At 43.5% G+C, this 24338-nt stretch overlaps 1 protein-coding gene across 6 annotated transcripts in view; it reads left to right on the plus strand.

Annotated features, from left to right (window-relative positions):
• The first annotated feature begins 1925 nt into the window (after positions 1-1925).
• gria3a (glutamate receptor, ionotropic, AMPA 3a) overlaps positions 1926-24338 on the plus strand; it is a 27625-nt gene continuing 5212 nt past the window's right edge. For 2 of the 6 annotated variants that reach the window (XR_007486305.2, XM_068653232.1), the window contains exons 1-14: positions 1926-2306; positions 3111-3269; positions 6936-7175; positions 12114-12301; positions 14638-14691; positions 14789-14950; positions 15030-15197; positions 15277-15381; positions 16941-17048; positions 18337-18543; positions 19096-19469; positions 20521-20719; positions 22925-23172; positions 24055-24169. Coding sequence is in view for 5 of the 6 variants with exons in the window: in XM_068653232.1 (XP_068509333.1) it covers positions 2225-2306; positions 3111-3269; positions 6936-7175; positions 12114-12301; positions 14638-14691; positions 14789-14950; positions 15030-15197; positions 15277-15381; positions 16941-17048; positions 18337-18543; positions 19096-19469; positions 20521-20719; positions 22925-23172; positions 24055-24169 (2409 nt within the window). In the remaining variant the exon portion in view is untranslated. The remainder of the gene's footprint in view (positions 2307-3110; positions 3270-6935; positions 7176-12113; positions 12302-14637; positions 14692-14788; positions 14951-15029; positions 15198-15276; positions 15382-16940; positions 17049-18336; positions 18544-19095; positions 19470-20520; positions 20720-22924; positions 23173-24054; positions 24170-24338) is intronic. The other 4 variants (XM_049742580.2, XM_049742578.2, XM_049742576.2 and 1 more) reach the window with 3 other exon arrangements.

Here is a 24338-nt window from a genome sequence, read left to right on the forward strand (position 1 = left end):
CTTGTTTCAAATGACTTTGCCATTGTTAGAGGCTTTAAACATCATGATGAACCAGATAATTGAGCTATTTTTCTTGTCTCCGGTGCTGATAAATTTTGCAGTAGCTTCAACTTCTCGACCTGAGGTGAAATTGTTGATGGAGTAAAAATAAAGTGCAGAATCTCCATCTTTACATCAGGAAAATTCAGTGATATGCTTCTTTTGGAAGAATTTTATTCTAAGTAATTTAAAAAAAATATTTAGCTCACGTCTGCAGTTGTGACATTTTTATTAATTTGATCAACTCAGAATCAGAGCAAATGATCGATTTAAAAACGACAGCTGCAGCATAACAGGAGCGCGTGGAGGGAATACAGAACAAATGCATGCGAGTTCACTTTCTAACCACTAGAGAGCGCTGTTGTCAAAGCAAGAGAACATTCAGACGTATACGCAATTTATACAACAGCCGACACAATCTCCACAAACCACAATATATTCAACGTATTCATTTAATTGATCTGTACCTTCAAGTGAAGCTTCTTCTGTCCGTCTGGTCATCTTTCCAAAGTTGTTCCATGCTAGAGGTCAAAACAAACTTTATTGTTCATGGCGTGATGATGCTTTGACCCCATCAGGGGCAATGCGTGCCTCATCAGAAAACATGGTGGGCTTGTTGCGCCACACGACTCGCAGGCCACGCTGAAGGCAAGGGGAGCAGCCATGGCAGTGCACTGGAAGATAAGCAGAAATATTCCTCAGGCTGAAAGTTACTTTTGGTCAACAATGCTTTTAAAAAGTGCATATGAGGGCAAGATAAGCCTCTCCTTTTAAAATAAACTATAAAATGTGACTAGTCAAATTAATCGAAAAGCAATAAAAAAGCGGGCCTGTAATTTCAGACGAGGCGTATCGAGAGGCTCGGCTTCAAATTTTATTGCGAGCTATAACTACAGGAAGAAACGAGAAATGTGTCACGGTAGAATTTTTTATCATAAATAGCTCTAAACGTTTTCTTTCTTTCAATCTGCTGACCTTTTCAGTGAGCTACAGACCACAAAGTACATTATCGTTTTATTACAGGATGATCACAGGCATAACTTAAACGGTTGAGTTATAACCCGCCCCTCTCCCCTTTTTGTCACACCACTGTGCCTCTATCCATTACCCTGACCATTAATTTTACCACAGTGCATCATTATTAATACTTGCTAATCAGCATTCCCGCAGGTTGCCTCTTCTTTTTATTGGCAAATTGCAAAATAACACAAGAGTGGGATGCCCTAACTATGTTCTCACTACATGTAACACTAGATCTGCATGTATTTAGGCCACTGCACTCCCTCGGGCTCACAACTTGGGTAATTCTGCGGATTATAGCAAGCGATCGCCATATATAAAAGGAAGCGAAGTTCACATGACAAATGGCTATTGGCTGTCATTTTGCTGTGGTGGTATTTTGTTTGCTGCGATGTCTATAGTCATGCTTAATGGCTTCTCCTGCAAATCACACACTGGGTGCAATTGATATTGTATTACTCGCTTAGTCTAATGGAATATCCAGCACCGTGGGTATAAGCAATAATTGAATAAAGCGCACTGAATTATATAACAAGAGTATTTATCCTTAACCATTAATCACGTGTATAAAATTTAATCACATCGATTACAGCACAGATGAATGGAGTTGCTCTAATTTACATTCTATAATGAAAATGCATTATTTAGGAATGGTATGAATTGCTGTGGCTCCAATTTTTTTTCCATAATTTAAAATACGTGAATTGGCTCAATAAAGATTTATTAGCACTGGATTGGAAGACGGTCATCTGAAGCACATGCACGCGCGCACACTGCAGCAACTGAGGCTGAGCTTGAAATTCATCGTCGACAAACACAAGTTTGAGCCCCCTCTTTCTGTTTTCTCTCTCTCTCTCCCTCTCTCTCCCTCCCTGCGTCTCAGCAGTCCATTGGTGCTCTCCTTATCCACCAAACAGGAGCTCACAGTGCCCTTTTCTTCCTGCTCCTCCATCAGCATCAGCATCTTTCTTTTGTGCAGAACACGCTGTCTTTGGGTTTACGAGGTTTGCAGGACGCATTGGAGCGGGCGCGCACATTCTTCGTGTGTACACAAGCCCCATCACGTACCGCTTGTGGATTCCCCCCCCCCCCCCTTCGACCAGGCTTGTGCGTGCTCTTTGCTCCTCCATCACCAGGAGTTGGTTTCACCACACAGCTAGAAAAAATGTGGCCGGGCATAGCGGCGGCACTTTTGTTGTGCTTGTGTGGAGATTCAATGGCTGGCTTTCCGAACCAAATCAACATCGGTAAGTTCGCTTGTATTAATTGTATTAATTAAGTATGCGCAGCCTGTAACTAAGTTCACTTGAAAGTGAGTCAACATGTTAGGTTAATTAATAAATTGAAGAAACGATGAGCTCAGAAACTACTCGTAAATATGATTTGTACAAAATAGAATTTCGATCATGCTGGTCTTCATTAGGAATTTGGGTGAGCTGGAGCCCATCCCAGCTGACTTTGGGTGAGAGCTGAGTTACCCGGGACTGGTCGCACATAGTAGTTGAACACCCAGGCACATTTTTGGGGTGAGGAGGACAAACTGATGGGCAACGTAACTGCAAGGGGGGGGGGGGGGGTGTCATATGGGATCACACACTTTCGAACCAAAAATGCCATTTTAATAACCCTAACCCAACAAGGAAGAGTTTAAAGCAAATAAAAAAAAAAACAACCACATAGCCTACTGTAATTTATTTTCCAGCGGAAAGGGCTCTCTTGCATAACAGCAACAGCACAAAACAAGACACCGACATTAAGTGCAAGAACTCATTTTGTACATTCTTCCACAAAATTTTGAAATTAGAATAAAATTTAGATAACATTGAGGTACTTTGATTGTCCTGCTTGTCATTCCAAATTAGGACTTCTCATCTAGTAGCGTAAACTAAGACTGCCTGCCATCTATTGGTGATTGGTGATATTACAACTTAAACATACAGCAAACGTATATATTTGTAAAGATAAAACAAATAAAATGAAACAAATAAAAAAATAAAATAAAAACAAATTCATCTTGCATAATATGTGAAACATTCTCATGTGACTTGCAGGTGGACTCTTTATGCGCTCCACAGTGCAGGAGCACAGCGCCTTCAGGTTTGCAGTGCAGCTGTACAACACTAACCAGAATGCCACGGAGAAACCTTTCCACCTCAACTATAACGTCGACAACCTGGAGTCGTCTAACAGCTTCTCCGTCACACACGCCTGTGAGTAGTCGAACGCAACCGATTACGAAGCGGCCTTCCCTCCGGCTTTTTTTGTATAGGCAGATGTTACATTGTCGAGGCTCAGCATGAAATTATGTGTTTGGCTACTCTTCCTCCTGATAATTAGACACTAATATGCCGCATCTTCGTCTCCCCCTCAGCTTACTTTTAATACCAAATGCAATTTCTGCTCTTGCATCCACTTGCACTCAGTTGCCTGGTGACAAGATGTGTTTGCTTGAAACGACTCACAGGGTACAAAGTGCAGTCGCAGTGAGCGTCTGCTAAAGCAATAAACACCCCCGAAAAAAAGCTCAAATTTAATTCCTTTAAATAACCATAGAGAGTAAAATAAGATTGAAATTTGGCCAATCTATAAGATAGGAAGTTTTCCCGTTAGTTTATTAATTCAAATAAAGACAACATAATCAAGAGGATTAACAGCAGCGAGAGAGGGCGGGGAAAAAAAAAAAATGCAAGCTAAACATTTGCCAATTTATAAAAGACCAGTGAGAATTTAATCATGCACACCTGTCAGACAGTTTGACAAATGCAGCAAACTAAATATATTTCTTATTTGAGTCATGAGGGTTGCATAATGTCCCGCTCGCCTGCCGGGTGTTTATGCAGCAAGCCAAAGTGCTGATTATTTTGACACATTTCTATTCCGCCCAGAGTGATAGGTTAGTCATTCCCGAGCTTTGCCCCGGCTCACGTCGTCGCTTTTCATAATAACGTGCCAAGATGACTGAGAAATCTTTCTTTCTGATTGTATGTGTCATCTGCCAAACTTGCTCTTTTGTCAAAATGGTGTCAACGAGCTGAGTGGTGGCGAGCTTTGATTTCGAATGGAATGGAATAAATAAACCAATGCTTTCCTCTCGCTGGGTCACATGATGATGACTGGATGCGAATCCCTCATGGCGAATGTGTGTTATTGGCATTTTGGATCAATAGATGGAGGCCTGCGTTCAGTGTGTGTGTGTGCCACTAGTGGAAAAATCAATTCAATTGTTGCGTGCATCGTAAAAAAGATTAACACACACGAAACAAATGAATCTAGTGACGATATATAAGAGTAAATAGGAAGCCGTCACTGAGATCCGAGAGAACTCCGATTTTGGCTCGTGTGAGGCTTGCAGGATATATTGATTGCACGTTAAGCACCAGTAGCTGAATTTGATTAATGGTTGCGCCGTATATACATATTTGGTTCATCTGGTTTTGCGAGCCCTTGGAGAGAGGGTCTTACCCAAAGTCATGTCTGGTTAAAAAAATCACAACTAGAATCCTGTCAACTTGGATGACCTGCCCCAAGATGACAAGATGGCCCCCAAGCCTGATCCCAAACATGTTATACAATATTTCAGACCATTCTATTCATCAAAGGAGAGATTTGCATTGCATGACATCCACTTGACTGATGATGAGTGCAAAATCCATTCAATAATATATTTTATTTGCTGCCTAAGAGCTCTGGCTCAGTCAGCACATCGGCAATGTGTGGCGTAAAGCTGTAAAAAGCATTTTGCTGCGGCTAAATTTGATCGGCCGGGGCCGAGCCGCTGGATGGATTCATCTCTCATCCCGGGCATCAGAATGTGCTCACGTGTCGAGGCTGCAGCAGAGCAACAGTGATGACTTGTGACAAGTCGCATGGCAGTGACGCGGCGGTTTCACAAAGGCCTGCTTTTGTTCATCTAATCCCAACGCGACCTGAGATTATTCAAGGACACGGGGGAAGGCGATGATGCCACGGGATTAATGACTCACTGATTCAAATTGAAAATATTTACATACGTTTTTGTGCAGCTTTAGCCAATGGGAAGTTAAAATGAGTGTGACTTTTAAATTGGCTTAAAATAAAAAGATAATCCTTCAACGGGGCAATGATTAATCGATTACTCGACATCTAATTGATTATCAAATTAATCGAGAATTATTTTTGATAATCGAATAGATTAGGTGTTTTTTCCTGCGTTTTTTTTCATTAAAAATGGTCAGATTCCCAGATTAATCAACAAAATAATCAAAAATAAAATGATAACCCTTTAGCGGCGCAATTATTAATCGATGTCTAATCGACTATCAAATTCATCGAGAATTATTTTTGATAATCGAATAGATTAGGTATTTTTTTCATTCAAAATTGTCAGATACCCCGATTAATCGACAAAATAATCAACAATGATCAAAATAATTGCTAGTTTTGACATTGTTTTGACAGAAGCATCTCCTTTCAGTGTTTCTAATTGTTCATTTGTAATACACACTGAGCTGTTTTCCAAGCAAATTCTTTGCAATAATTAATTTGAATAATAATCACCTCCATGTTCCATTTTCTGTGTCTTGTGCAGAGCCTAACACTTTACAGCCTCATTCCTCTGCCTCTCGCTGTAGCGGTCCTTGGATAATTGTTTTGCTGTGCATGGAAAGTCGGCGTAGGTGGAGTGTTAGCAGCCTTTTCACTTTGCTGCGGCGAAATAATAAAGTCGACTCTCCCCTGCAAGCCTCTAACAGCAAACAGGCCTTGTCACTGGCGGCCTCGCTGTAGATTTTCCGTTTCTCAAATAATCCCGCAATGATACATTTGGGTCAGAACAAATCTCGGCAAACCTTAGCATAAAAAAAATAAAAAGAGGTCAACGTCCATCACTTTATTATTTATCACAGCCTTGCGTTAGACCTTCTGCTTGTACAATAATAGAAGCGGTCTTTGACCTCATCATTTGTAAGACGGCCATTTTGGGACAGCAGCTGTGTCCTCTCTAACCGACCCTGACAAGGTAGGACAAGTACTACCGTCTGTCTCCTTCTTTCCTCCTTTGGGCGGGTCAACAACCTCAACCCCCCCGCTGTAGCCGTCTCCTCTAAATGTTCGTTTTTCTTTGGTTCGAACCAAACCTTTACGTAAACATTGGCTGATGTTATCAAATGCAATGATTGGACATTTACACAATCACAAAATGCAGCAGCTTTTGTCACTTTTTGTGCAAGACACTTCTCTCACCTCACCTACCATCTCAGTGTGAAACCTCCTACAAAAAAAAAAAGAGAAAAAAAAAGCTCTACCTCCTTAAGGTGATAAAACAAATGAGACGTTTCGCTTTTAGTAGGCTATGCTTCCTCGTTGTATTGTTCCCACAGGAGAAGGACTGCCTGGACAAAAACTTTCGCACCATGTCCAATTGGATGATTTATGGCCCGAGAGCTGTTCTATGGATATATTTAATTTTTCGCTTGCATCATGACCTGAATAGCAAGTGCTGTGGCTTCACTTCAAGAATTGTCTGTTTGATGTTCAGGAAAATCAGAGCGTTTGCCTCTCTGGACTAAAACGAGGGCGGTCGCTATTACTTTGGGAAAAAAACCCCGATAGCTTGCATCTTTTTAGTCCTTGTGTGTTTGGCTCAGTATTTACAGCTGGAGTCCATTTACATGAAACTGCATACAGCAGAGGATTGGATGTGTGTGTGTTCCCCATTAGCTACGCTGATTACAAGAAGCCCAAGGACAAGTGTAGGGCATTAGAACCGAGGGGAGCAAACAGCCCACCAATGATCTTAAATATTTAATTATTTATATTGCATCCATTTTTTGGCACTTCTCCTGTAATATTTGTAAAGAAAGGACACAGTTGACGCTAGTCTCCCTCTGCATCCCCAGTCTGCTCTCAGTTCTCCCGAGGGGTCTACGCTATCTTCGGCTTCTACGACAGGAAGTCCATGAACACTCTGACCTCCTTCTGCGGGGCGCTGCACACCTCCTTCATCACACCCAGCTTCCCCATCGACGCCGACGCACAGTTTGTTATCCAGATGAGGCCCGGCTTGCGAGGAGCCGTTCTTAGTCTGCTGGACCATTACAAGTGGGAGAAGTTTGTCTACCTTTACGACACCGATAGAGGTAAGAGCTTCTTTTCAGCCTGCACCTTCTGCTTCTAAATATGCCAGCGCGTTCACGAGTGCACGTTCCAAGTCTTTTTAAACCGACGGAGCATTTCTAGGACAAGAGCACTTCTTTTTCCATCGCCTCCCCCGCTTCGCTTTACATATTTCTCTTTCAGGTGGGCGTCTCATCATCTGCTCACTCATGCACTATTTGGTCATATCAGCAGAATGGAAGAATCTCTTTAAAAAAAAAAAAAATTCTGTTTCTGCCCACATAAAGCTGAGTCATGTTCAAACCCATCTGAAAGATCACGTCAAATTAGGGTGGGCAGGGACGTTTTGTTTCAACGAGCTGGCCGACACCTTTCGGTGGCAGATTGCAGAAGCTGCTAATTAGGCCGCCGGTGAGACGGTGACAAAATGATCGAGGAGTGCGTAACCTCCCCCGAGTGCAATCATCCTTCTTAAAAGCGCATCACCACGCAGCTCCTGACCATCCGCAGCGAGACGCAGTGTAAACACGGCAGCTTAAAACGGATTCCCACATTCCCCGCAGCTTGTGTTTACCGAGAGGCACGTTAGCCCCTTTTTCTATTTCAATCAATCAATAAAATCGCCAGAGCACGTCTTACATTGAAAATGAGGAGCATTATTAAATCAGAATCGGTCCTCATTGAAGTCAAGTCGACTTTGTCACACATCTTAAAATTACTCTCAAAAAACATTGCTCTGAAGGTTTAACCACCTTCAAAATCTGCATTTGATGAGACAAAAGGAGAAAACGTAGCCAGCCTGCCTCCTCGAGACAGCAATGTCATAAAAAATAAATAAATAAAAACAGAAGGAAGCGTTGCACGTTTTTCTGCTGCAGTGTGACGTCATCCGCTAGCGGCTTTGAAACGTCCTCCTCTAACAGGCTGCCGGCAAAAAAGACCTCTCGATCCGGGCAACATCTGCTCTTCACCAGCTGCCCACTCGAGTCAGACCTTGCCAGCTTTATTAACGCTTGGCTGATTACTGCAAATTGTACTCAATCCAAAGTCATAAAGAGCACTTTTATTTCACTGAAAATAAAATCCTAATAAATGCCTAATAGCATTGAGACAAGAAAAATATAAACATTTGCTTCCCTGCATTGGCCACACCCCCTTGACTCTTTCCATCCAATCACATTCAGACACTCATTCGTCCAATCACGTTCATGTTTTCGCAAACAGTCGGAACTTTGTGTAAAATTTCACGCGACACTTTTCCGCCCCTGTCCATCAAACGGCAATAGCTCGGATTGAAAGATCCGAGAGCCTTTTTATTCAACATTGATCTCAAAGAAAACATCTGCTTAACTGCCCGCTGCTAAAGAGCCGCACTCTACAGTCAAGCTAGCGAGCTCATAAACAAAAAGTAAGATTGCCTCAAAGCAGCTGTTCCATGCTTTAAAGCACCTTCAATAGGACACATCAATGAAATTTCATTTTGTGTTTTTATCCCAGGTTAGAATATTGGGGGCCTGTGTTCAGTTTCAAGAGCCTCTTTCTTCCCTCTTCAAGGGCTCTTTTATGGCTCATAAACATCGTAGCGTAAAAGGAGGACAAAAGTGTGACGGCGCAGACTGCTGCTTTTCAAGTGGTCCCAAATACAAAGACATAACTGGGCCTTTTTCTTGCATGTAATAAATGATGTGGCTGTGTGCTTCTTTTTAAAGTCCTTTCAATTAGCTTTTTTTTTTTGGATTTATTGTGTGAAGACAAAACACACAAATTCATATTCGAGTCGGGCATTTGCAGCAGCGTGCGTAACAAAACGCAAACTAGCACTGGCAAGGTTGTTTTCATTTATTTTGCTTCAGTAAGTTGTTGTGCAGTTTTGAACTTCAGGACCTTGGACAGTTCCTAATGCACCCAGCAAAGAATGAACTTGCTCTGCTGCAATACAGTGTCAAGGTGCCGGATATTGTTTATGTTTTTTAGATGAAAGGCTTTAGTCCACGTTTCGTACAGAAGACGACGTACCGCAATGTACTTGACAAGTATAAAAGTGAAAAGATAAAAAAAAAGATGACGTGTTGGCAGCTTAACGATAAAACCACCGTTATCATCTCTACACCCTGGCGAAAGGAAATTCCCGCTGGAGGCTGTGTGATGATCTGTGGGGACCATTTACACGAGGCTGCCAAGTTGGGCCTCGGGTCACTCGCATATCTCGACGCCTATTAGAGGGTGGAAGACGAGAAGATATTCTTTTTTTTTTCCCGCAAGATCAGCAGAATAGTCGGTTGAGGTTCATGCATTTAAAGTGCCATCGAGCCTAGCCTGGGGTCTGTGCACTTATGCATGATATGACTGAGTACCACACACACACATGCACAAACACACACACACGCACACACACATATACAGAAGCCTATTTTTATATTATAGAGCCCTGGTTTAATTCCGCTAGTATTTTTCCTCCTGCTGCTTCAGTTGAGCAGAGGCCAAGAGCAAGATAGCAATTCGGGTCAATTGTTTCCATCTCTTGGCTGGTTGTTCGTCGTCTTAGCAGCAGCGTTTTCTTCTATGGAGGCGGCGAGTGAAGCGTGGAAGGAACAGAGGAGTCAGCAAAAGCTTGTGTGCCGGGGCATTGTCAGCCATGCTGTCAAATCCACCCCGTTGTTTTTATTTTTCTTGTTTTTTAGCTCCTCGTATCAGAATGTGCACCAACCTCGGCGCTTTAAGAAAGCAGGTGACTATGAAAGGCCCGCTCTGCCGTCCCGCTCGGCTCAGTTTACTCTCTCCCCTCATCTATTTCAGGACTATTGCTTTCAGGATAACAAAAAGCCATTACAGCCAGACGTCTTTATGCATTATGAAAGAGATTGATGTGACATGCGCTTCCCTGCTCAGGCCCCCGAGAGAAAATGTTGTTTATTAAGAAAAGAAAGGATGAGAGCGAGCGGAAAAAACATTTGAAAAGAGCGCTTTGCTTGTTAGCCGCCTCTCTTTGTCCGTTTGAATTTTGCAAGTTGACAATGATCACACGACGGCTTCGTAAACAGGAAGCACGCAGAGGTGCGAACGCTCAACATGTTGTGAGCAAATACGCACTCGGCGGCAGTTAGATAACAAATGATCGCTTTGGGGGTGCGGGCGGGAGTGGCAGGGGGTGGCGCTGCACTCGCTCTAATTTGGAATAGAAAGCTGCCGTTATCCGCATTGGGAGTTTGCCTTTTTAGGCTAATTGCACACATGAATGTCCTCCGAGGACATGGTTAAGCATTAATGCATGGTCTCTCGCTAACTGCAAAAAAAAGTATTTTAGCGGCTTGAAAAAAATTCTGTTTACCAGTTGGGATATTTCTAGAGCCGACAGTTGTCGTCGATAAGCTTACAGACTTTGCGGGAGAGCTCACCAGCCAATCACAACTCACTACATTCCATTTTGACCATGCATTATTTTTCAGGGGAGCTCCGAATAATTGAATCTGTGAAATGTCCTTGATGGTCGTCCTGCCTGCTGTCGCTTATAAAATGAGGCCATCTGTTTACAAAGTCGTCCAAAAAGACTCTGTTCAATATAACTGAGTCGATTCATTCCACTTGTCTGCCGGCGTTAACGATTCACATTTTGGTACATTTTATTGTTTGACCTGTTTGAACGATGTCAGACTGAGGAGCAGTTTGGGGCCATCAGCTGCGTCTTATCCACAAAACCCCGAGAGTCTACCATGTGGGCGCTCCTGAGCCTCCCGAGTGGCCGATACGGCGGCGCCCGATGGAGATGCACTTGTCTTTAAAGGCCACATCTGACTGGAGAGCCGCTTGCTTAATGCACGACTTTGAAGGTCACCAGCCATCATGTCACCCCCGCGCGCTGATGGCTTATTGGGAACGGATCAGCCGACGCGTCCATCAGGGAGGGCCACTAGCGACTAGCTGCTTGCTTTAACTGTGCGCGCGTATATTCTTTTGGATCAATGCACATTAGCCGTCTGATGTGAGTCGTCGAGATGGGCCGAATGGACGCTGTGGCTGCTTTCGCAGAGAGCTTTCATTCACAATGCAACAGCGAGCCTTTGGGGATGATTGATAGCCATTCAGATGTTGTCGTTTTGAGTCACACATGCTCCACATTTGGAATCTTATACTGAATCTCCTACTTCAGTTAAAACAGAGCTTTGACGTCTGTAGCCGTCAATGGCAGTGAATGAGTCAATGCAAGAATAGCATTTTAGGGAGATTTGGGGTATTGTAGAACCTTTAATGAGAGAGTTAATGCTTCCAATTCTAATTTTAGTGTCACATTTCTTTCCCAGCATATTGACAATAATTGATGTGGGCTACTTTTTCTTTTTAAAGGTCCATGGCTTCAGGCATGTGACAATGACCTACTTGCTTCCAGTCAATCAGTCACTATTTGTAACGATCGTATTCCTTTGACCCACACGTAAAATACAATGCTCTGTATTCATAAATACCGGTAAGCGTTAGACGAACCTAACGAGACCGATTTGGAAGCCACACAAGCACGGAGTGAATATTTCACAAAATGTGCAGTGACCTGATGTGACTGCTGACATGATTCTTAAAGCGCCTCTGTGAACTTAACGTTGCCGCTGAGCGAGATTAAGAGCAGCTCTTGATTCTACATGACTCACCTGATTCCTCCCACTCAATCCCACCAAGCGCTACAAAGTAAATCTGCCTCTCACTTAGTGTTCACCTATTGTGCTTACTATGGCGATTCTTCAGCTCAGCATTTTGACGGCGGATTAGAGACTCTGTTGCCATTTTTTTTTAGGTACACCGGCACCGACCAATCAGATTAGCTCTGTCATAAATTCTGCTTTAATAGAGATACAGTATTAAACTTCACCTTTGATTGATTGGTTTAAAGGTTTTAACAGATAAGGACTCATATTATACATAGTAAGAGAACGGTCGTTGAAGCTAAATGTGCTTGTGCGTTAATCCCGCAGGTTTTGCCATCCTCCAGGCCATCATGGAGTCGGCTGTAGCTAACAACTGGCAGGTGACGGCTCGCTCGGTGGGGAACATCGTGGACCCCACCGAGTATCGGCGCATCATTGAGGAGATGGACCGCCGGCAGGAGAAACGCTTCCTCGTCGACTGCGAGGTGAACCGGATCAACGCCATTCTTGAGCAGGTGCGATTCTTTCCATCTTTGCTCCTCTGCTATTTTGCTACTCGTTCTGCATCATTTGGAGGACAGTTTTGAAGCATTTGCAAGTTTGTTAATATTTTATTTTTCATTATTTTAGATTTATTTTAATTTTTATTATATTTCATCATAATTATTATTTTTGTTTACTTATTATTATTATTTTATTTTTCATTATCTTTAGTATTTTTGTATTATTATTTTATATTTATTTTAATTTTTATTATATTTCATCATTATTATTATTTTTGTTTCCTTATTATTATTAACATTATTATTATTATCATGATTATTATTATTGTAGCCCCTTGTTTGAAGTCAACCGTGCTTCAGGCGAGTAAACAAGCTAACGCATAAGTGCAGCAAGTGGTCCCGCCGGCAACACAAAGCCTCGTAAAGCATCATCCGACAGCCGAGCGAGCGTGCCCTCCAAAGAGGCTCACCGTTCCTCGGTCCGAGAAGAACAATTCCTTCTCGGAGCTGTGACATCAACACTTGCTTTAATGTGATATTGGCTCTAAATGTAAGTAGGACACACTGTCCCAGAACGGGAACAACAATGAGTCTACTATAAATAGCCTCTCCTCCTAGCCAGAGGGAAGATCGCTTACAAAGGCTGGAGTGAGCAAACAGCCGAGATCACGCAGGCGTCAGAAAGCAACCGTTACGCACGTGATTCTTGGCTCTTCATTAAAGCATGCCGATGCGACTCTTCAATCGCTCTGCATCTGCCAGCTTGAACAAGATGGCGGAGCTCTATCCGTCAACGATTTGATTTCAGGCTCTTTGACCTCCTTCTTTACTTTATTTATTTTGCAGCTAGCCGAACCCCCGAGGCTTTTCATCTGGCGCCAACTGCTGTTTTGAACTATTCATAATTGCGACATTTTTTATTATTCTGAATGACGGCTGAGGTAGATGCTGAGGAGCATCTGTGGTTAAAAAAAAAAAAAAAAAAAAAAGCTGAACAATATGAGGTGATGACTAACGTGCATGTCAAAGAGCAGTTTCGACCCTCAGGCTATGCTAAATGATTCATTTCAGCGTCCAGATAAATAACAGATCCAAGCAAGGTCTTTGTTTTTGGCAGTTGACTTTTTCTAGGTACAATAGAAATAATTAGCCGACTGGTGAAAAGGGACCAAAATCAGACAGTGGAGATGTGAAGAAGCTAGCCGACAGTGTATGGGAGAAACAAAGAGAATTTTCCATCAGTGGCTAGGGAGGCAAATCCGATTGAAGAAACTTGGGCGCACATCCAGCTCGGCGCTAAACATTCTGCGTAATTAGACGTGAGCCCGTTGGGAATATTCTGACTGCGCCCCGACTTCAAATGGGACCGAGCAAACCTGCTCGTTCACACAGGATGATGGAGAGTCAATGCCAAGCTGAAGCTTACTCACTCTCTCTCTTCTTGGATGGATGGAGAGATCTACCATGTTTTCAAATTTCAGAAAACCATTTCAATGAACATGCAGACGTGTTTCAAGGTCAGGCAGCAGGTGTTTGTATTTGTTCTGGTCCACGTCTGCTGTGGAAGTCTGTTTCCAAAGGAATTTTGTTTTTTTTAACCCCCCTCTGTGAGCGTCCCACTGACCTCCAGCATCTTTCTGACGTTATCAAGCACTCGCAGAAAGCACAAATCCCAGGGGAGCGTCAAACTAGAGCATCAGGATCCTAAAAATATTTGTTATGGCCACTTGCCCCTCCCCCCCTCAGAATAAATCCAAGACAAGCTATTTTAGACATGAAATTAAAGATACCGTGTAAACTTGTGTGAATAAGAATAATTCGTGTACATGCTCCGAAATACACTGCAGTAGAAATGATTGCCTGACTGTGCTTTGTGGGGGTGTACACAGAACAGGAAAAAAAAAAAAATAACTCACCACCTCCACAATGCCATTTTTAAGCTTGCTGCTCTGTTACGGAAAACCCGGCACAGTCACAATATGAAAGGATGGTTTGCCCGTTGAAGAAGTTTACTTTTGGTGCTAATTGGGAGGCAGTGACAAAGGGGGAGGAGGGGGGTGGGGGGGGCCACTGCAGAGAGGAAGCAGTGCGAGAGGGCAGTTTTGCTGCAGCCTTGACCTTATTTCACTTGTTGAAGTTAATGGAAAGGAGCAGGCGGTGTCATCGTGGCGTCTCGCCTCTGTGTGTCTCCCGCACACACGCAAGCATGTTGGAGTGCGCGCACGAGTATTGCTGCAAATGTCACTTCTTACTCCCATTTTCTCCTTTCTGACTCCGTTCTAAAACCCAAAAAGGTCTTTGTTGTTCAATCTTCCGGCTGTGACTCAGTGAATATTTCTTCCTTGTAGGTGGTGATTGCGGGCAAAAACACCAGAGGATACCACTATATACTGGCCAACCTGGTGAGAAAGTGATCCAGAAGAATCGACTGGAGATGAAACGACGTGATGCTATTAACTGACATGTACTTTGCGGCTGACTACGGTTTTTGACCTCCAGGGTTTTTCCAACATGAGCTTGGACAGGGTCTTTTCTGGTGGAGCCAACATCACAGGCTTCCAGATCATCAACCCGGAAAGCGCCATTGTGCAACAGTTCCTCCAACGCTGGGAGCGTCTTGATGAACGAGAATTCCCAGAAGCTAAAAACACTCCACTGAAGGTAGATGAGACCCACTGAGTCTTTGTTTAAAAAAAATCTTTAACATAACTATCTGGTGTGTTTTTTTTGTGCGTCGCAGTACACATCGGCACTGACCCATGACGCCATTCTCATCATCTCGGAGGCCTTCCGCTACCTTCGTCGCCAGCGTGTGGACGTGTCCCGTAGGGGAAGCGCGGGTGACTGCCTCGCTAATCCTGCCGTGCCTTGGAGTCAAGGCATTGACATAGAGCGAGCTCTGAAAATGGTGGGCACGTTCACAAATGGAGTTCCAATGTGGTTGTGTTCCTAATGTCACATCCGCTAACGCCTGTTGTGCCTACCAGGTCCAAGTTCAAGGCATGACCGGAAACATCCAGTTTGACACATTCGGACGAAGAGCTAACTACACAATCGATGTGTACGAAATGAAGTCAGGAGGCCCGAGGAAGGTACGTCAGTTGTTAGCCCATGACACCAAGTCACAAATTCATAAATTATATTCTTAGCTGACAAAAAAATCCCAATGAAATATTTACTGGGCTTATGTTTTTGGCCCCAACAGAAATTCTTTACACCTATAGCATGCTAACAACCTGTGGGCCCATAATGATGTGTAATTTCTAGCTAGCATGCACATGGTTGCTAACATATGGCAAAGTGGCAAAGTGAAGACAAATCACTAAAGCGAGCAGCGGCTAACAATGCGCTGCGACATATACGTGTTAAAAAGCCAGCTCTGTGAGCAAGCAGGTCCATCTGGACTTTTAATAAGATGCTTGACCTCTCCTTTCAAAGGACTCAGTATCCTGTCATTGTGTTCATCTGTCGCCTCCAAATGCGCCATTAGAATGCAACTACACGCAATAGACTGGCACTCGGGCAGCATATCAGTCTCTCGTCTCTTTTGTCCTCAGTATCCTTGAGGAGATTGTTCAATCTGCTGCATGCACGCCTGGCCAACATTTACTTTGGATTTGAACAAAGCAATAATTGTCACTTCTTTTATTGTCGGCGAGACTGTGACAAACAGCCAGATGTCGACTGTGCCAGCGGATCGACACTGTATGTCGTTGACGTCTGATAGGACAAGGACATGTTGCGTGTCGCTTAAAGAACGTCATCAGTTTTCGATTATACTTATTAATATTTTTAGTCTGCAGTTCAATGAGAAAAAGCTGTCTATCTACAAAAACAAAGAAGGGTTATGAAAGCTGGATACTGGAATCTCCTGTATTCCATTAAAAGTCAACAAAAGTGGGCCGTTATTTGAGTGATTTAGCCAATTTAGCTTTTCATCACTATATGTTGTATGTGTACGGACATAAAAATGTTTTTAAATATCTCAGCGGACTTCTGAACTTGCACGTCAACGACCAGGTAAGATGCAAGTCTCCAATTTATGCTTCTAAAGTGTACTAATTGAGTATTAATTTACATTTCGTAACTGACTCCAAGAGTCTGAACATTTGTTTTTTTATATGTTATATTTAGCTCAAACTTGGTTGGACCTTGTAGTTTAAGATATTTTAATCTTTATGGCTAATATAAAACTGTATTTTTTATCATTTATATGATGCCAAGACTGTGGATTTTTACCAAATTAGAATTATCATGAGTGCTAACTAAGTGGCCATCTTAAAAAAAAATCTTAATGTTCATTTTACTGTCGGAGGACGTTACACAAAAACAGAAACGATCCCCTACAAAGCAACCGCCTCAACCTCTTCAACAGTACAATATGTGAAAAAGATGAAGTTTGTCTTTGTCAACCCATGCTGCTTTCTGGTTATGTAAGAGAAGATTTGCAGAGCTGCAAATAGCGTCCTCCTACTCAGCTGAAGTCAGGGCCAGGTGAAGCTACATAACATATTGTGCCAGCCATAACAATTGTATCACCCTAATTAGCATATTAGCAAAACGCTACCTACAAAAAAAATGAGGATATTTTTGTCCCCCAAGTACATCCGTCTCGTAATAACTGCCACCATCTGTGTTGTTTTTTTTCCAGATCGGCTACTGGAACGAATATGAAAAATTTGTATTTATAATGGATCAGCAGGTCACCAACGAGTCGTCTTCTGTGGAAAACCGAACAATTGTGGTCACTACTATTATGGTACACTCTCAAGCAGGTTTTAAATGTTTCACCTCAAGATTTCTGCCACTCAAGGTCAAGGTGTCCATTGTTGCAATCTGTCCTGGGAGGCTAGAACTATTTTCTTTTGAGTTGCTTTCCATCCACTCACTACATGTTGAAACAGTCGACTTGCTCATAAAGAGTGTTTCAACTGTATCCGTGTGGGTGTCAAAGCATTTTGGTTTTGTTATATTCCAGTGGGCTGTTGTAGTAGTGACATCACAATAACGGCATTGGTAACCATAACTATTGAGCCCGTTGGCTTTGGGCGCGTACGTAAGTAACGGTGTTTCCGTCTCACCGAGTAAAGCGCTCAGTGACAGAGCCTCCAAGCGGCCGGCCGGCTTCAGAGGACATAAGCAACCAAAGGCCACCCTGCCCTTGGTTGCTTATTGGACCTCAAGTTCTCCGGGTTCAGTACGTAAAAGTAGTTCTGGTGTGGAATCATCAGGCCTCTTTAAATGTAAAATAAGGTGCGCCTTATCTTACATTTAAAATCACGGCCTTGTCTCACTTCTGACTTTGTCTATTATGTTTGCATGCTAGGCAAATTCAGAACTCAAAAAAATCACACTGTCAAACGTCAAAGCATTATTTCCCTCACTGTTTGTCTCTTTGTACAGTTTTTACTATTTTATTTTTTGAAATCACAGTCATCTCAAGTTTCTTTCTGACATGCCATGTTTTAAATTCTGTCTAAAACTCGATTTGCTGAAAACAACACGGACGTAGATGAATAGTGCCGAAGAGGGACCTCCGGGGATTCACATAGAACTAAATGCAACGTCATTTCCTTCAAGAATACGTTCGTCCGACGCTGATTGACAAATTACGACGTCTCTATCGACATCGCCACTTGGGTCAATGCCTCCTCTGTCACTGACGTTTACTTTATGAACTGGAAAAATGCTCTGTTCAGTCCCCGCCCCCTTTTCCCCGCCCCATGTGCCATGCTGATACAACGCACGCAAGCAGACCCCCCACCCCCCCTCCCCCCAAAGTCGTAGCTTTAGTGCGAGGTTCGTATGAGGGAGCCCTGATTTCCTGCTTTGTGCGCTACTCTTGGTCTGTTTACTGCAGCAGCGGCCCGCTTTTTTTTTTTTTGTGTGTTGCCCCCCTCACCCTCTCCCCGCCCCATGATGCTGTCTGATTGTTGTCCACCGCTCGCCCCCCTGCATCACGCCTGCATGCCTCTGTGTTGTGACCGCTAAGGTCCAAAATCCGTGTGATCTCTTTGCCATCAACTCAAACTGTTTCTGATTGACAGGAAGCGCCATATGTGATGTACAAGAAAAACTATATGCAGCTGGACGGGAATGACCGATATGAAGGCTACTGTGTCGATTTAGCGTCTGAAATTGCAAAGCACGTGGGGATCAGATATAAACTGTCGGTAGTTCCGGATGGAAAATACGGAGCCAGAGATCCAGAGACCAAGACGTGGAACGGGATGGTGGGTGAACTGGTTTATGGGGTGAGTATCGGTTTATTGTTCCTGATTCCATTTTTCAAAAATGCCCATGAATATTTGTTCATCCAACTAAATTAGCTTTGTGTAAAATGTGTTTTTGCGCGATTGCCAAGGGCGGGGGTGGGAGAGGTCGAATAGAGGTGACGCTGATTCACATTTCAAGGACTGCCCACATAAGCTCCTCCGCGGCTGTCTTGCAAGCCTCTTACTTGATTCATAATGCGGAGTCGAAGGGAGACAAAGACAGCAACCAACATAAATGCTGGTGACTCATCTTTACCGAGAGAGATGATGTTTTGCAGACTACTCTAAGCTCCCACAATTCTCCAAACTGCTTTTTGCATACGTTGATATTAAAGCCAATTAAAATCACTTTTAGTATGAAACTACCATGACTTGGTGGCACCCTCTGTCTGGGCTTTATGTAACTTATGGAAATTAGTTAATTAGTGGCCCGGCCGTCCCAATTAGCCACTCCGGGCGCGCTTAATAGCAAAGGGTGGTGTGTCATATCATTTACGCTAACGTGTATTGTACCTGTTCCCGCTTCCACAGAGAGCTGACATAGCAGTGGCTCCTCTCACTATAACGTTGGTACGAGAAGAAGTGATAGACTTCTCCAAGCCCTTTATGAGCTTGGGCATCTCCATTATGATAAAGAAGCCTCAAAAGTCCAAGCCCGGCGTCTTTTCCTTCCTGGACCCGCTGGCCTATGAGATTTGGATGTGTATAGTGTTCGCCTATATCGGCGTGAGCGTGGTGCTGTTCCTGGTGAGCCGCTTCAGTCCTTACGAGTGGCATCTGGATGAGAACGATGAGGCCAAAGACCCTCTGAGCCCCCCCGACCCGCCCAACGACTTTGGCATTTTTAATAGCCTGTGGTTCTCGCTGGGTGCCTTCATGCAGCAAGGATGCGATATCTCGCCAAGGTTGGTTGTCGCCTTCCCTCTCCGCCGCCTCTCATCATCTCTTTGCATTTTAGAGTCCCGTTACATACATCTCCATCCGACCATGGTGCATATAGGTTATTTTGGGCTGCGCCTCCACCCCCAGCTCACTACTAACTTCACGCCTTACTAAACCCGGTCACAACCTCCGTCTCCGCGCCTCCGCCGGATTCCAAGCTGCCAAGCCCCGCCTCCACAAACTAACTTATATTCACCATGCTGAGGGCTGTAAAATGCACAGGGCTCATTTTTCATTGCAAAGTCCCCACCACTCCCCTCTCCCCTAATTCGTCGTGACTCTTGGAGGGCTACCGTGTTTTTGCTGCATGTCCCGTTTTACGGTCATCAACTTGGTGCATATAACGCATTTCATGTGGAAATGAAACGCCATCGGCGCCTTGTACCGATCAAGCGCTTTCAAGTGTCTGCCATCCGAGTCAGGCACTCCATCCACGGCTCCATCCATATCTCCCTGACCTCTTCCGCAAGGATTCTCAAAGACCGCAGCTGGATTATTCAGACGATAAAAAGAGTGAATGTTACCATGACGACCAGGGCCGCAGCTAGACATGCGTGAAGCAACTCTGACACCTTTTCCTTCCTCTGGAATAACTAGCGACAAATTTCGCAAGCTTTTCTAGTGCTATTGATTCTCCCTCCATCCAGAGCAGCGGCTGCGTCCAGACTGCAAATGAATAGCGCTTAAGCCAAGCCACCACTGGCTAATTAACCCTAACCCGAGCCTCCAGGATTCAGGTAACGACCAATCACGGCTCACCTGTTTGCTGGGTTTCCCACGTGACGTTAGCCCCTTAGCCACTGTGATGTCATTTTCAATAGTCAGCAAGTGGCAAAATGGCCGCCCCCCCTACTCCCAAAATGCTGCTTAATTGATAATCCCACAATATTAATCAGAATACCGTGTTTCGACTAAAATTTTGAGCGGACGTCCCCTTTAAAAGGAGTCGACGTAAAACACTGGCCGTGTCTCGCTGCTCTTACGTCTCCCGTCCGCTTTGCTTCCTCCCGCCAGGTCACTCTCGGGCCGCATAGTCGGGGGAGTGTGGTGGTTCTTCACCCTCATCATCATCTCCTCCTACACGGCCAACCTGGCGGCTTTCCTCACCGTGGAGAGAATGGTTTCTCCCATCGAGAGTGCCGAGGACCTGGCCAAGCAAACGGAAATCGCCTACGGGACGTTAGATTCAGGCTCCACAAAGGAGTTCTTTAGGGTGAGTCGACGTACCGACTTGCATCCCGTAAAGCAAAATGTGCGATCAATAATTTGGAGATTACATTTCCTGCACGGAACTTCTAAAGTGGCGCTCGGCGTCGCATAGATTTTCCATCAAGATTGTACCTCGCTAGCTATTTTGTTGCACACACCAGGACTAATGTAACGTTCGAAAAATTTAATGAGATCCAATAAGAGTGCTTTATTGAATATTCCGTTTTTTACGGCGATGATAATCTTTAGTCTTTTTTCATCCTGGTGTAACGAATCCAATTAGTGCACCACGCCTCGCTAGGCTAGGAAATTAAAAATACACGAGACGAGGTTTTTAAAAATTAAACTAGCACTTCCGACAATGCACTGAATGTTTTTCTAACGATGCAAAAGAGGCCCAAATGAAAGCCCAAAAATGTTTATATTCATAATCTGATAAGGAATACACGCTCCCTGAGATAGTAATTGTTGAAATCGTACAATCGGTCCTGAAATTTAAAAATAACAATTATGTTTTTAAAAATAGCTGGAACATTAGATCAATAAAAGCAGAAATATTCAGAAGCAATCCAAAACATTTATTTAGTGCATGCCATGATCTACGTCATATTTGAGGAGGAGGAATATCTGACAGGCTTTCCGGTGAATCATCGCATTAAATGCTTCTTTATCTTCAAAATCCTTCACAGAATCTTTTGGAATTATTTTGGGATTTGTTTCGGGAACATGATTTACAGTTTTATAAGTGTGTTGCTGACAGCATTTCTCTGTATTATATGCTGTTATATTGAATTTGAAATAAAAGTACATCCAATAAGGTATTTAGTTAATATATTTAGTAATGAGCATTTTTTAGATATGACGCCTTAGAAGCAATAATAATAATAATAATAGTAATAACAATAATAAAAATAATTATAAAAATAAAATAAAAATAATACAAAATAAATAAAATGAAAAAATAAAAAATAAATAATAATAATAATAATAATAATAATGATAATGCTGACAAGCATTCATCTTCATGTACTAGGAAAAATAATGTCATCAGAACTGTCATCAGCTGTTACTGTCATATGAAAAGCATATGGCCGCTGCGATGATGGAAACTTGCGCATATGTCAAGAATGATTCACAGCGTATAGCCCGAGCTTGCAACCTGTTCGGTTTGCGCTGAATTATTTATGTTCCCTTGGTGAGCGTCACGCTCGCACGTTCTTTCAATATGCGCCGAATAACAAACAGAAACAAAAGAGCTTAATTATTTCATGATGTCCCCTCAGTTCTCCCCGACTTGTAAAAAAAAAATGCACCGGAGAGTCGGAGTCGTTTTTCTGCCTGTCTGCCTTTTGGTGATGGCGTTCGGTGACAAACAGCCTCTTGAAGACATTTAGAAGCTAATGAAAAGTTTTCCTCTGAGGCACTTCTTCACTCGAGTCAAACAGAAGGTCACATTACCTCCGCTTTAATTCAGCACCATGCCACGTGGAGCAGAATGTTATCCAATGACGGCAAGAGACAGATGACAATTAAATTGCTTTTGTCTGTTAGTCTGAAATGAAGCTCCTCTATTCACACCACCATCGTTCATTAGCACCAAGATGCTAAAAGGTGGCGCCAAAGCACTACATTTGTCTGAAATGAAGCTCCTCTATTCACACCACCGTCGTTCATTAGCACCAAGATGCTAAAAGGTGGCGCCAAAGCACTACATTTGTCTGAAATGAAGCTCCTCTATTCACGCCACCATAGCACCAAGATGCTAAAAGGTGGCACTACTTGCTTTGGCCTAGGTACAAACACAATATGCGTGAATATGCGCATTTAGAACACCTCACCTGTTGTTTTGGTGCTAGCAACAGTGCTAACGTTACGCAATTTTTGCAAGTCATATGACTTTGGATGTATTCAATTGTTTGTGCCTCCCAGCTGTGAGATGCTGGTGGGATCAGACAAGGACGAGGTGACTCCCGAGTGGAAACATGGCTGTTATTTATCTCTACTGCGCCGCCAGATTGCCCGACCTCGGGCTTCTGGCGCAAGGCCCGCGCTGGCTCCGCCTCGCCGCTTGGCTTAAAGGCTGAACTAACTGGACTAATTAACGTCATTACAAGGGGGCAGATAAGCGTTACGCACGACTGGGTCGGAATATTCACACCACTTGTACATCAGCTAACTCTGTTTTGTGTCTCTTTCCCTCCAAACGCAGCGCTCCAAAATAGCCGTTTATGAGAAAATGTGGTCGTACATGAAATCAGCTGAGCCGTCGGTGTTTGCCAAGACGACACCTGACGGGGTGTCTCGGGTACGAAAGTCAAAGGGCAAGTTTGCCTTTCTCCTGGAGTCCACCATGAATGAGTACATAGAGCAGCGGAAGCCGTGCGACACCATGAAAGTGGGCGGCAACCTCGATTCGAAAGGCTACGGCGTGGCCACACCCAAAGGCTCCGCATTAGGGTGGGTGGGATAGTATAACAATGCACTCCATCTTGTTATAGTATTCCAGCCACCCTGATGTCACCTTGTCACACTCCTTCATTCTCTTTCCCTTCATGAGTCTTTTCCATCTCATGTTTTGTCTGTCTCTCGCTCCTTACAATTTCTTGCAGATTTTTTTTTGTTTGCCATCTTTCACTGGTCTCCCCTTCGTCCTTCCCAACTATTTTTTTTTGTGTGCCATTGCTTCCTAATTGACCTCTAAATGATCTCTCTTTATTTGTGCATATGCAAGTCTAGTTTCTGAATGTTGAGCAGCATGTTGAATGTTTTTTTTTCTTTCTTTCTTTCTGCTAATCAAACAACGGTCGTCCCCATCCCGCACACTTTACACGACTCATGGAAAGTTAGGGAGGTTGGGCTTTCGGGTGAAATTTTAAAAGGAACCCGAAATGTATTAAACCGATTTTAGGCTAACTCCAAAGCTTTGAATGCATGCTTCCAACAAAACTCACAGCAGGTCAAGACTGGTCAACCACATTCATTTCTGCACATAATTAAAAAAAAAAAAAAAATCTCCGTGGCCAACAGCAAGTTACGCAACAACACTGAAACATCAAACATGCATTGAAAAGTTTAGAGGAGCTTAAAATGAAGGTTCATCCTGAACCCTAACTTTCTGTGAGTCGTGTACGTACAAAGAATGTGACTCTCCACGCCACCTCTCTAAGTATGGATGTCAAAATGCCTCTTACTTTTCCACACAAGTGCAAATTCTCCACCAATTTGTCCCTTCCGTGCTCCCCTACTGAATTTCTGAACACGACTACTATGACTATTCCCGCTATTAGATTTCTCACGGACCTGTTCCTTTTCTTACAAGTTATGTTTTATCGTTTCAAGAAATGCTGTTAACCTGGCAGTGTTAAAACTGAATGAGCAAGGCCTCTTGGACAAATTGAAAAACAAATGGTGGTACGACAAAGGAGAGTGCGGCAGCGGGGGAGGTGACTCTAAGGTCAGCCTCAATGTCACCAAAGTCGGGTGTCCTAAAACGGAGTAATCGGCAAGGCTGACGTCACTTCAAAGTCAACTTTGGCCGAGATGAATATGATTCTCACTCCTCTTTATTTTCTGCCGCTGAGATCAAACAGGAACCCTTTCCTTGGCTAATAAAGTACAATTAA

The sequence above is a fragment of the Syngnathus scovelli genome, chromosome 15 (genome assembly GCF_024217435.2).
Source record: "Syngnathus scovelli strain Florida chromosome 15, RoL_Ssco_1.2, whole genome shotgun sequence".
Lineage (NCBI taxonomy): Eukaryota > Metazoa > Chordata > Actinopteri > Syngnathiformes > Syngnathidae > Syngnathus > Syngnathus scovelli.